The sequence below is a fragment of the Aptenodytes patagonicus genome, chromosome 1, assembly GCF_965638725.1.
Source record: "Aptenodytes patagonicus chromosome 1, bAptPat1.pri.cur, whole genome shotgun sequence".
NCBI classification, from domain to species: Eukaryota; Metazoa; Chordata; class Aves; order Sphenisciformes; family Spheniscidae; genus Aptenodytes; species Aptenodytes patagonicus.
In genome coordinates this window covers 133474758-133487770 of record NC_134949.1, presented here as the reverse complement: position 1 = coordinate 133487770, position 13013 = coordinate 133474758, and the positions used below count along the sequence as shown (strand labels likewise).

Here is a 13013-nt window from a genome sequence, read left to right as displayed (position 1 = left end):
CATATGAAAATGCATGTATAATTATAAAGTTGCATACCAAAATGCATGGTATGTAACCATGGGAAAGGGTAGGTAAAAAATCCTCAAACAAGGGGAATGTCAGTTAAGCCCACTCTTTCATCTGAAGTCTGTTAATTGCACGGTTTATAAACAAATATTTTTCCTTAACAGTCATTTTACTATCATCAGCTGCACAAGATCCTCAGCTATTGAAAAATCAATTCAGTAATTAATAGTGAAAACAATCTCTTCATTCCAATTTTGTTTACTTCTCTAATTGACAGAAGATCAAACCTACTTTTTGAATAGTGACAAATTAATTGAGTAGAAATAAAGAATCTGAATCTTTTTGGATGACTACTTTAGGATGACACAAATCATTACCTTAAAATATCTTTCCCTCTTATTTGCTTAAAAGTCTCAGTAACTAGCTTGGCTGTAGGTCTTGTTCTACATAAATACTTTTTTCAGATTAATCCCCTCCACTGCACCTAACAGTGCCAACTCAAACTATACTCTTAGAACCAATGAGTAAAAGTAGTCACTGAAAATTGTTTGTAGTCAAATTCATTAGTAATATTACTTATTATTATAATACTTTTTACTAAATAAAATCTATGTTCATCCGGTACAACTGAAAGCCATGTTTTCAATAACATATGTTACAAAAAGTTTGGATGGACAGCATGCCTTGGCAAAATCCATGGACAGAATTCAAAATTTAAGGAGATTATAGTATTTGATCTCTCTGAATGGCATTGTTAATTATCTTCAAGCTTTGCACAGCCTCCATGGTTCGCTGCTTTCAGTAGAAATCTATTCGTGCTGCAAACCTTCCTCAAAATACAATGATGCCAAAGCAAAGTTTCTGAGTAAAGGCTTGTTGGCATCTTAAGTAAGAAGAGGTTTCCATTTTTCCATAATGTAGCAAAATGTAGTTTATCATCCTGTTCCTCTGTCCACAATTTTCTCTTTTAGGAAGAATCCCCAACTGACCTTCAGATATAAAACATCTTGATTGTTTTGAAGTAAGGACAGTGAAATGAAGCAACAGTGTAAACTGTATTCTGTCATGTCCCTCACCTATTTACAACTTGGCGTATTATATATTCTCAGTATTTCCCATGAACTTTATTTGCAGATGAAGGTTGTCTAAAGAAACAACATATGAGTCTCTTGTCAGCCTGCTTTACTTTATTTCTTTGAGGATCAAATCCTGCAAAACATCAGTCTTCAAGCGGATGAGTAAAAATTAATAATTTTCCTCTAATGAAAACATGGATGACACTAATGCTAATACTAAATTTCTTTAGTACACACTTTTTAGTGTCTTTTAGTTTAATTATACAGAATTTAACAAGATATATACAATCATAGATGACTAAAATATGTAAGGTATTTGCTTGAAAGAAATGTATACCACTTATTTGACAGAAAGATTAATTAGATATGTTTGAAATGAATAACCATTATGCTACTCTTTTAGTATGCTCCTTTTACTACATAGTACATGCACCACTTTGGAGAATTTAATTTGTATTGTTTCTTTCATTAAAGGGAAGCTGCCACTAAAACAAGCTTTTTTTAGAATAGTTGTCTTTTTTGTTTTGTTTTGTTCCATAATTAACCTTTGTACATGCTATTCACACAAGAGTACCAGTTCACTGTGATCACCTCCAAGCAAAGTTCGAGTTGGGGCTAATGATGTCTTATACTTTTATGGAGGAAAAATATGGCAGAGCTAGTGGCTGTGATCTTATGACACAATCAGATTGAAATGAACTTAACCAAAATGCCCTCAGAGACTTAGCTTCAACAACATTACATGCTGCTGTGAAAGAAAGGACAACCTAAGGTCACTTATTTTTACCTGGGTGATTTGGAAAATGTCCTGTTACATACATTGCTAGATATGGGATTTCTTAGCTTTTAAAATGTTTGCTTTGACATTTCAATTTCTTATTAGAAATGTGTGTCTCTGTTTTGAAAGAAATATGAAATGGAAACAAACCCCCAAAAACAGTAAGAGCTTGGTAGCACGCCAATGAGACTAGCTGTTTGAAGTGTTCTGAATTCTGGGTCAGCAACTAGAGATGCGTTATAATAAAACAGCTTTCATGGAGCATGTATCTTTATAATGATGAACTTTTATAAGGGAAGTAGTCAGCTGCATTAAGATGGTATTTTACACCTAAAGTAAAAAAAACTGATTAAAAAAAAAAAAAAAGGTCAATCTACTAAGACAGAACTCCTATTGAAGCTTACTGAGATCCCTGTAGAGGTACAACAAACTCTCCAAATAAAGCACAACACAATACTGTGACTTTCAATGACTTTTAAATCACAACCACAGGAGAGGTATGACTATGATCTTTTACAGAATATACAGATTTCCAACTTAGATCATATCTGGCCTGACTTTTCAGAATAGCCAAGTGCCCACATGTCCAACTTCATCAGCTCACAAACTGCTGCAGACACTACACATTAGAAAGCAGGTCTTTTTTTGAGAAACCTAAAATTCTTTGTCAGTTTTGCAAATTCTGTCTGCTAATCTCACCTAATAATCCAGCGATAGATTTAAGAGCAGAATCAAAATTTCATGACATTCATTTCCATGTATTAAGTGATATTAAGATGATCATTAGAGAAGAGGGAGCCAGTTAACAGAACTGCAGTCTATATTTAGACATTGATTCTTCCATTTCATCAGAGAATATATTAAATGTCACATTCTGTTGCACAGCCAATTAGAGAGGTAAGCATAACAAAAAAGAGTTTTCCTGCTGCTTTTGTTACCAACACAGCATGGTATCAAAAAAAGAGACAGGGCTACCCAGCCAGGAACAGAAGTGAGACAAAGACTGCAGTAGTGCTGGCTTAACCAGCTAAAATATTTTAGCCTTGAGTGAAGATGAAACGCAGATATAAACCACTTCATTTTAAAACATGTATAACATGAATTGAAATTCTCAAGAGTTAATAATTTGATCTCATATTTAAGTAAAAGAGATCTGCAGAAGGAAGCAAGCTATGGATTTTCCCTGCCAGAATAATATGCTAGAATGAGGCATAAATAAGAAAAACATATAATTCTGAACCAAGTATTTGACAACATAAAATTTTAAAATCAAAATGATTCTAAAAAAGATTAAAAGATAATGTGCAAACAAGTCTTCCTTGGCCCTCAACCTTTTCAAATGACATAACAGCTGTTTTAATCTAGTGTCCTGTGCAGGTGATACTGCAACTATCACTTATTAGTAAAATATACCCATGCCATTTTAAAGATATTTTAATTAATAAACCACTATATATTTCTACACAGTAAATATTGTGATCATTAATCAAGATGAAAAAAATATTTTACTAATCTAGGTAAAGCAAACCAAAAGTCTCAAAAATAGAAAGTTTAAACCACTGAAAAAGAGGGAAATATAAGAAAACAAGCAGAATGAATCCTATGAGACATCTGCATATTTTAATATACATGTTCTTATAAAACTACTTAGTACAGATACTAGGCAAAATGGGTCCATTGTTTCTCCCTCTCTTTCTACTTTAAGCAAAGGGAAAGAATGTCAATATCTTCCTTACAATAAATCGGAATTTTTATGAGGAGGAGGAGAGGGAAGCAGAAGTGAATCTTATAACAGAGAGTCCTAAACTCAGTTTAGAACTGAATTGAATGGAAATTTAACACTAAAAGATTTTGCACAGGCAAGCCCAATCTTTTATATTGAGCAATGTTAAATCTAGAAGGCAGGTAATTACTTTCAAACTATATAATACCAAATTACTTTTATTGCTACTGAGTAGCTAAAGTTTAGCCTTTTTTTTTCCTTGCACATATATTTCCATATTTTTCTGTTCTCAAAGATAAGTAACACTGATGCAGTTTTGCTGACAAAACACTTGCATTAATGAGCTGTTCTTTTCTTTAAGACAACTGAGGAGCTTTTCATAATGCAACAGCAGCAGGATATAAGCCTCTCAAAAAGTTATTACAGAAGCAACATAAGAAAAGGTATGAAACAGGGTATCTCTCCTCCTGGCAACCTGGAGCTTACTATGCAATTCCTTCTTTCTCATGAGGTTTATATTTCAACCATTGGCTTGCATACTCTTACGACACAATCAGCACAAGCAATAGAAAGACAGAGATCTGCCTTAAATACCAGAGAAATTATTAAATACTCTTTTTTCCCCTCAATTAACTATCTTAACATTTAATCCAATAATTGTGTTTATGGGATAAAGTAGCTTAAGTAACAACTACATGTATTGCAGCCTATCATCTCTCCTGTGTTCCTTGTTGAAATGATTTAATACAGAATAAAGATCATGAGGCTTTCAACTTGAAAAATCAGTGTTTGTCATACCTTTTGTTTGATGATCATGTCGTTGATATCATCAAGATCACCTACTATCACTCTCTGAGATTTTATCTCTCGATCCAGTCGAGAAAGCCAGTCAGTGAGTTCTGCCCATGCCTTATTGAAGTCAGCCAAGGCTGGAACCTCCAAAAGCACAGAAGATGGCATTTCTGGTTTGAAGGTGGTGGTTTCCTTGGTTACCCTGGTTTGTGTATCCACAGCAACAGTTTCACCAGAAGTTACTGAAAGAAAAAAAAAAAATGCTAAAATTACTGAATAAATGAACTATGATAAATGTTTATTTCAGTAACAGAATTTATGCAGTAGAAAGGGTAACACAGAAATAAGCTCATTTCTTGATGTTATGTCTACTGGAAATATGAAAATTAAAACTAAAAGAATATATGAATTCATTTTTCCACAGTATTTCTATTATAGTGTATGCTTAACATTCAGCATTCTCAGCATATTCAAATTTCATCCTTAAAAGACCAGCGGGACCTAGTAACGCTAACAAAGATCTCAGTGTAGTAAGAACCCCTCGCTCAAGGGCACTGAAGTATTGTGCATGAGTCATCTTCCAAAATCTAGCAGTGTGGTCAGATCTGTCGAGGCTAGAGGCATATTGAAAAAAAGTTGGTTGCAATATCCAACGTATCACAGCATGACCATGTGTCTAGAAACACGTTTCTTCCACAGTCTCCAGTCATTCTGTAGCTGTGAATTTGTCTCACCAATGATCTTCTCACTTGTTGTTACCACCAGGTATTTCCCATAGGCTCTGTGACCAATATGGGAGCTTACACAACAAGAAAATCAGCCTTGGCCAATTCTTGATTTTTCCTCCTCATAACTTGAAAATATTATGTGGATATTTGTGGATTTTTTTCCTTTTGTTTGGAGAAATTGGACACATCTTCTCCTTTGTGTCCTTTCTTGCTCTATTAGCTGGGTTTTAAAGAATCTGTTCGTTATTCATTGCTTGGCTTGGGGAAGTACCCAACACTGAAGAACAGTATCTTTCCCTGCAGTCAAAAATGGTGCCATAGATAGCCACAGATAGCTACCATTGGACAGAGAGGCAGGTAACATGAAATCATTCAGAATTTCAAGACTGATTTTTGCTTCTCTATTTTTGTTATTTACAAATAGATGGCTATAAAGTGTTGGGCTAGTTTTGCCCTCCAGTTAATCACGCAAAAACAATTCATTATGCACAATATTATGGCAGATGAAGCTACGTTGAATTGTATTTGGCTAATTTTTTCTAATTTTTTAAAAAGTCCAGCCAAACAAGAAAAATACTCAAACAGGGAAAACATAAGCACACGTGGCGTTGCTTCACTGAGGTGCTAAATCATTAGAAAAGAGAGAGTCTAAATACCTACCCTTTAGAGTAGCTACAGCATCTCTATCTGAATCAACTGCCTAAACAACACAATAGCTAAACCAGGAAGGCTGAAATAAAGCTGTGTGGAGTGTGCACTACACTTTCTAACATTGAACTGCAAAATATGGTTGTTGAAAACCAAATATAAATATCTAAAGGACCAAGGTGTTTGTTTGCATTTTCCCAGTCTCCTTACAGAGTAGGGAAAACCTGTTTCCTGCACTCTTTCTGTGAGGTAGCTTGTCTTTAACAGAAAAAAAACCCCAAAACAGTGTCACCCCACGCACAGTTAAGATTTTTTTTGCTTTCTAGTACTTCTGAGAGTCTGATGGTTTTCCCCATTGGCATTCATGCCATTTCAGCAAAGTCTGTCTGAAGTCTGAAAACTCAAGTAGCAGATGAGGGTCCAACCGTTTGGCCATAAAACCGCTGGAAACATTAAAACAATCAGTAACATTAACTGATCTTGCCAAGGAATTTAGCAGCTATTTTTCACTTATGAGAAAGGTTTTGAGTTACTTCACTGGGGAATGAGTGACCCTCTTCAACACTGCAGAAAGGGAAAAAGCTATGCACAAGCATCTAAATGACTGTCGCTGTAAAAGCACCATAAGATGCTGTCAGCATTAAAAATACTGTACTGATACAAGCAAATTACCAAATCAACTAACATATACATTATTTATCTAGCCTAAATAAATGGCAATATTATGATACGAGAAGTGACTCCTGCAAATGATGATTTTTAATGACATACACTGCAATTAAATATATTTATTCACTCATCCATATCATTATTGCATTTCTAAAGTGCAATCCTTGTATTTTCCTTTCTGTACTTTAAAAGCACATACCTGTGAACAACTATGAAGTAAATTAATTATTGTAAAAGGCTGTTTTAACACAGCAAGTTTTTAAATAAAATACACAAACAGATGACAAAATGGATATATACTTTTCTGACATGGAAAAAAGTTTGCAAGGGTTTTTTTGTAACATCACACTGTTTGCTATAACAGAGTATCTTGTACAGTTAACGATTGGCAGTTTTTAATATCAAAAGCAAAACAGATAACCCTAACGGGTCTCTTTCCTTCACCCTTTTATTTCATTTTTTTAGATTTTTACACACAGATGTGAATAAATAATAATCATAATCATCATCATCATCATCTGTACTCATCAGGTTTTCTTTCATCTCTGTTGAAATTACTCCAGATATTTTCTGCCCTATTCTATTTCTTTTTACCTAAATTATGCAAATGAAGCAGAGATTAGTTCTACTCAGTACTGGTGAGGCCACATCTGGAGTACTGTGTCCAGTTCTGGGCTCTCCAGTACAAGACAGCTATAGAGCTACTGGAGAGAGGCCAGTGAAGGGCCACAATGATGATTAAGGGACTGAAGCATCTCTCATACAAGGAAAGCCTGAGAGAGTAGGGACTGTTTAGCCTAGAAAAGAGAAGACTCGGGGGGGGATCTCATCAACATGTATAAATATCTGAAGGGAGGGTGCAAAGATGGAGCCAGGCCCTTTCCAGTGGTGCCCTGTGACAAGACAAAGGGCACAAACTGAAACACGGGAGGTTCCCCCTCTGAATATCAGGAAACACTTTTTGACTGTGAGGGTGACTGAGCCCTGCAACAGGTTGCCCAAAGAGGTCGTGGAGTCTCCATCCCTGGAGATACTCAAAAGCCACCTGGACACGATCCTGGGCAGCCTCCTCTAGGTCACCCTGCCTGAGTAGGGGGGTTGGACCAGATGACCTCCAGAGGTCCTTTTCAAGCTCAACCAGTATGTGATGCTGTGATTAGTCAGTCCCACAAAATGACTCCTGACGTAGTGGAGTTGTTAACCATACTTTTTAGTTCTTATATGCCACTTTGCCCATAGCTGTTAGCCCAAGATAACAGAGAGGACATTCAGTGATCAGAAGGCAATGTACTGAACCTATTATTCACTAATGGACACAATTGGCTGAGTTTATGGCTTTTAGCAGAGGACTCGGCTCATTACCTAAAGCAACAAGTTCCAACTCATGGTTCAAAGTCTGAATTCTGAATCTTTGGTTTCATGCCCCCTCCACCCAGCACTCACTCCCTGTTTTGGAGGAGATGCGAAACAGGTGTTTAAATAGTGAATGGTGCTTAGCACTCCAAAGTTTCCTCCTGTGTTGGCTAGAGAGCAGCACAACTCTATTAGGCACCGCGCTTTCACAGTTTGGCAGTAGCAGCCATCATCTCTCCCATCCCTCTCCTCAAACTAGCAATACATCATAGCTTTCCTTTGGCTGTCACCAGATGGAGTGAGTTTGGCAACTACTGCTACAGGGGAGGAGAAAAGGGGAGGAAAGTTCAACTTCTTCCACAGAGTGGCAGATCACGAATGGCTCCAAAAAATGGATGGGGCCCACACAGTTGCCAACTTTAGGCCATCAAACAAAGGCAACATTTAAAACAAAGCCACGTCAAGCAGGAATAGTGAGGAAGGAGGGAACACTGTATTAAGATCTGCAAGGCAATGAGAAGGGAAACTACATAATGTTCTTTTAAGGCAAAAGGATCTTACAACAGAGTTACTTTTCATATACGTACAAACAAGAACTTTTTCGTTTGTAGATTCACTTGCTATTTTGTTCACTTGCTAATGTACACTGAAGCTAGAAAAGAATGTCAACATTAAAAAAATGTGTTAGTAGTTACTTAGTTTAACTGAGTTGGCACTTAGAGCTTACAAACTTCAGTGCTCTGAAATAACTCCCAGAAAAATCACTGAGAAAACAAAATATTAGTCATCACTTTCTCTGTCTTCATTGCTCTGTCCAGAAAGTAAGGTGAATTCAACAAGGGTCATAGAATAATCATTAATATCCTCAGAGTTATACACAGTGTTTTTCTGCCAATATAGTAATTGCAGTTTAACAGGAATGCCTTGGTTGTACTCTTTTAATGTTTACAATCAGAAGTCTATTGTATTTTTCATCTTTGTTCAGCGGGGGGAGAAAATGGCAGAGAAGTCTTTCAGCATGTCTGTCTCTGATGGATATCATTTAATTGCCTGAAGGACAAAAAAAAGTGCAAACAGCACCAACTAGAAATAAATAATGAAAACAAAATATACCATAGTTTTCAAAATATTTTGTTTGGTTTTATTTTGTTTGCTTTAATGTTGTCCTTTAGAGCTTTCTGTGCTTGATGTGTTTTCATGTCTTCCTCTCTCCGAGATGGATATTAAAAATCTGTCTGACACCTAGAAAAAATTATATACCAAAGACATAAATTCACAGAATTGTCTATATTGTCTCACCCCTGGATGAGAATTCAACTCCACAGATCAGTCATGACTTCCTGTAACAATTCCAAAATGTAATCTCATTTCACCCTCTCCTCACATGAACTCCGTAATACTGTAGGTCAAAATGATTCAGAGGAAGGCTCATTATTTGCAGTGAGGTATTCCGTATCATGGTCAAGACACATGCAATTACTGAAAAACATAGTCGAGTGTTTCATTCTAGAACTTTACCAAAGCAGTTAAGTGTGAAAAGTACAGGTAAGTGTTGACTTCCAGTCTTAACCAAGGGATGGATTCTTAGGTCCACTTCCATCTGGCCTAAAGTTCATGTAAAGGCCTTGTATTTCCTCTGTGGCTTCAGAGATTCTTAGACAACAGGAAAAGAGTTGCTCAGTTTGGCATTCATGTAGGTTAAACAGAAGTTGTCTTATCTCAAAGGAAATTTCTATTCTCATCAGTACTTCAGGTAAGTTCAAGAAAAACTTTCTAAACTGGGACTCTACAGAGCCTCAAATAAGTAGACTCAGGGTGTCCGATAAGACTGCCTGGCATCTCTTACCATCTCTCATATTTTGGCCTGAGTATACACTCAAGAGTTTGCCAATTAATATTTATGTATTTATATTTTCTCTAGTGGCAGCTATTCCAGAAGAGGGTATTCCTAATCTTCTAATGTTCATGGGTTTACCGCTCTGGATTTTAGCTTAGGGTTTTTTTATCCCTTTGATGTAGTTCTTTTGCATCAAGAAACTTGAAATACTACAGAGAGGACTGTAAGGTACTAGCAGAAGTACACTGTCCAATATAATATCATCTTCTTTAAAAGCTTCAAGATCTACCGCTATCCACTGTTACCTGCCACTACTGAGGATGGTAATAATCTGTTCCACTTTGACTGAGCAGTTAAAACTTTTGAGTTATCAAATTATTTATAGCCATTACCTTTAGAAAGTGGTTGCACAGTATGTTTCTTTTCTGACATTTACCTCCCCTCAGAACAAAAATACCACTTGAAACAGTACATCTGTCCCTTATTTCTCTTTCTTTCATGCTTGCACAGATATGACATGGTTCATTCAACAGAAGTGTATAAATGATTGATTAAAATTAATAGAGAAATATAAATCAACATTCATTACACATTATGCAGCGACCGATCTCATTCTGAAACAATGTATCCAGAACTGCACTGACAGTTTCTGTGACTCAAAGGGGATAGATTGTTGGTTTTGGTTTTATTTCCACCCCCCCACCCCCCACCCCCCGACAATTAATTTATAAATGCAAAACTAGAATCAAATTCCTTTTTTTCGAATATCTGAGTAGCAAATTCTATCCTACTGCAACACATCAGAGATACAATTAAGGACTTTCAACTTATTTAAAGGTTCTATCAGCTCACTCCTGTGACATGATAAACCACAAAACCAAAAGGACAATTAGAATTGAAGACATTAAACTACACCAACCTGTAGCTTTTAAGGTAACTTCTCATTACCACTTTCTGCTGTTTAACAAAGAAGGAAACAACATAGAACAATAATAGGAGAAAAATAAAACACAAAAATAAAATGTCTAACAACAAGCTGAAAAACAATCTAACAATACTCTGAACTAGGTGTGATTTTCAACTTGTTCTTGAACCTTGAAATACACCAGATGAAAGTCAAGAGTATATTGGTAATTTTTGCATCTTGAAAATAAGCTGTAATGTTAAACTTTAAGAGTGAGAATAATAGGAATGCGGCATGAAATAGAAATTCAAATATTAAATGCAGAAATAAGAAAAGCAGAATGAAGTCAACTGCAGGAAAGCACTTTTTTTTCCCCTTCTTTTATTCTGCTTATTTCAGTGTTGTGTTTCAAGAGAGGGTCAAACTGACAGCTCAGAACAAATAAAACTCCTTATTTAGGTACTGAGCAGGAACAGAATAGACAGGAAGAAGGACAACACTCCCAAAAGCTTCAAACCCCTTCCAACACCTCCTTTCAAGCCACAGTCCTTAAGCAGAACCGACTCAGTTCATAGGAATGTTCCTAACCATCCTTCTAAGTGTTTTAAGTAGTGTTGCAGTTTTAATTATGTAAGGTAACTGCATCTACCAGGGCAAAGTTTTTTGACAAAGAAGAAATAACATAGTAACTGGATGCAGATTTTAATTCAATTTGCATGTCTAGCCTGGGGATTTAGTTCCATGGTTAGCAGTACCAATTAAGGCATATGCCAGCCTTAAATCCGTTATACAATGAATAACAGTAATATACACACATTAAACTTCATTTCTGTTTTAGTCAAGGAAACCCAGCTGCGCTTTACTTACTCTGAGGAAAATAGAAGAAGAATACCTGTACCCTGTGGCATATGCACAGACAACATCGCTCAATGAATTCGTTATTTTAACATAAGCAACATTGCCTTCTCTAGCGATAGACCAAATGAGCATTCCCTCTGTGGACAAACCAGCAGTTCACTGATTTGGAGGTAGCACACCAGGCAGGTTTTGCTTATTTCATGGGAAATCTCAGGTCATCTTACCAGAACTTCAGCCTTGTGAACTTGATTGGGAACAACTAGACTCCGCAACAGCACACAGGTGAAGATTTATCACCAACTAAAGTGTATTTTTTCCTTTGATTCTTTTTCTTATGCTGTCTCATTGCAGCCGATTTTCTACAGGGTTTGAGCATCCGTGCTCATATTCTTGAACTCCAAGCAGACTTCCCTGAGAGAGAGATCTGGGAAGATGGTTCTGAGACAGATTTATTCCTTAGACTTGTCCCACTGATAAATGAATAGTGTCATCTCTCTCTGTCCTTCAAAGTTAAGAGTAGATTAAGTTCTCCCATGCAGTACAAACTTCCCATGCAAGGTGCTCACTGCCCGTAACACTTTTTGCAGAGGGGGCTACAGCTACCTGCCAGGTGTTCTGGGTCACAAAGGAGTTCCGAAAGAAAAGTAATAGAATTACAGTAGGCCACACAGCTCTGATTAACTAAAATAAATAATATCAATTTATTACCAAAAAAAACCCCCAACTTTGACATTTGAAAACAAGGATGGGTTTCTTCTGGTGATCTGAACTCAGAATAAAGTCTTTATGTTGATCAAAAAATTATTGCCAACAAAATTCCACCCACGGCTCTAAATGTGGAAAATATGCATCCTTAGAGCATTGTATCTCTAAGCTAACATTTTCTTAACATTTTAATCAGCTTTTAAAGACAAAAACCATGTTTCGAAGTGAGTCTTTTTCTGCTTGAATAAAACACCAATGTCAGATTGACCAATATCTGATTGTCTTAGCCTTGAATATTCAGTAAAAACAATTCCTAGAAAAAATGACTTAGTAACTGTATCATGGATATTTCATAGATATTAATTTTTATAGAGTATAAATGGGTAACAGTTAGTACTTGATTTCATGAACACTTAGGGAACATTCACGTTATGTGCTATTGTCATCAATTTAAAATACAAGTTAAGTGCCTAGACTTCCTTTGTATTCAAGAAGCTCTTAATGATTCCTAACAAGTCATTATGGATTATATATAGTTTAGATTAATACAGGTAAAAAACAGAAGCTGATAGTTTATGGGATTATTAGTTAAAGTTTAGATCTAAAATAGTCTGTTCAGTGGGATGAAGAGAGGGACCAAGACTAAAGACCCCATAATTCTTAGAGATTCAAAAGGAATTAGAAAGTCAAGGTTAAAAACTGTTAGGAGAAAATAAAAAGATTTACAAGTGCATGGGTACTGCTGTATTTCAAAAACAACCATAAAAGTTATGGTTTCTAATATGTTTCTATTATTACATTAATAAAGAGCATCATAACTTTAAATTTATAGTAGAAAGTTGTGTCAGCTTTCTCAGGCTTATCTTTCTCTGTCATAGGAGATATCTGGTAGAATTTTCTTGTTGTCCTCCTTTTCATATGTAGAAGCATGACTA

The 13013-nt window shown here is 36.0% G+C and overlaps 1 protein-coding gene across 12 annotated transcripts in view; it reads right to left on the bottom strand.

Moving 5' to 3' along the window:
* DMD (dystrophin) overlaps window positions 1-13013 on the bottom strand; it is a 1394632-nt gene that overhangs the window by 354340 nt on the left and 1027279 nt on the right. For all 12 annotated transcript variants that reach the window (XM_076355694.1, XM_076355734.1, XM_076355779.1 and 9 more), the window contains one exon: window positions 4383-4618. In XM_076355694.1, the coding sequence (XP_076211809.1) occupies window positions 4383-4618 (236 nt within the window). The remainder of the gene's footprint in view (window positions 1-4382; window positions 4619-13013) is intronic.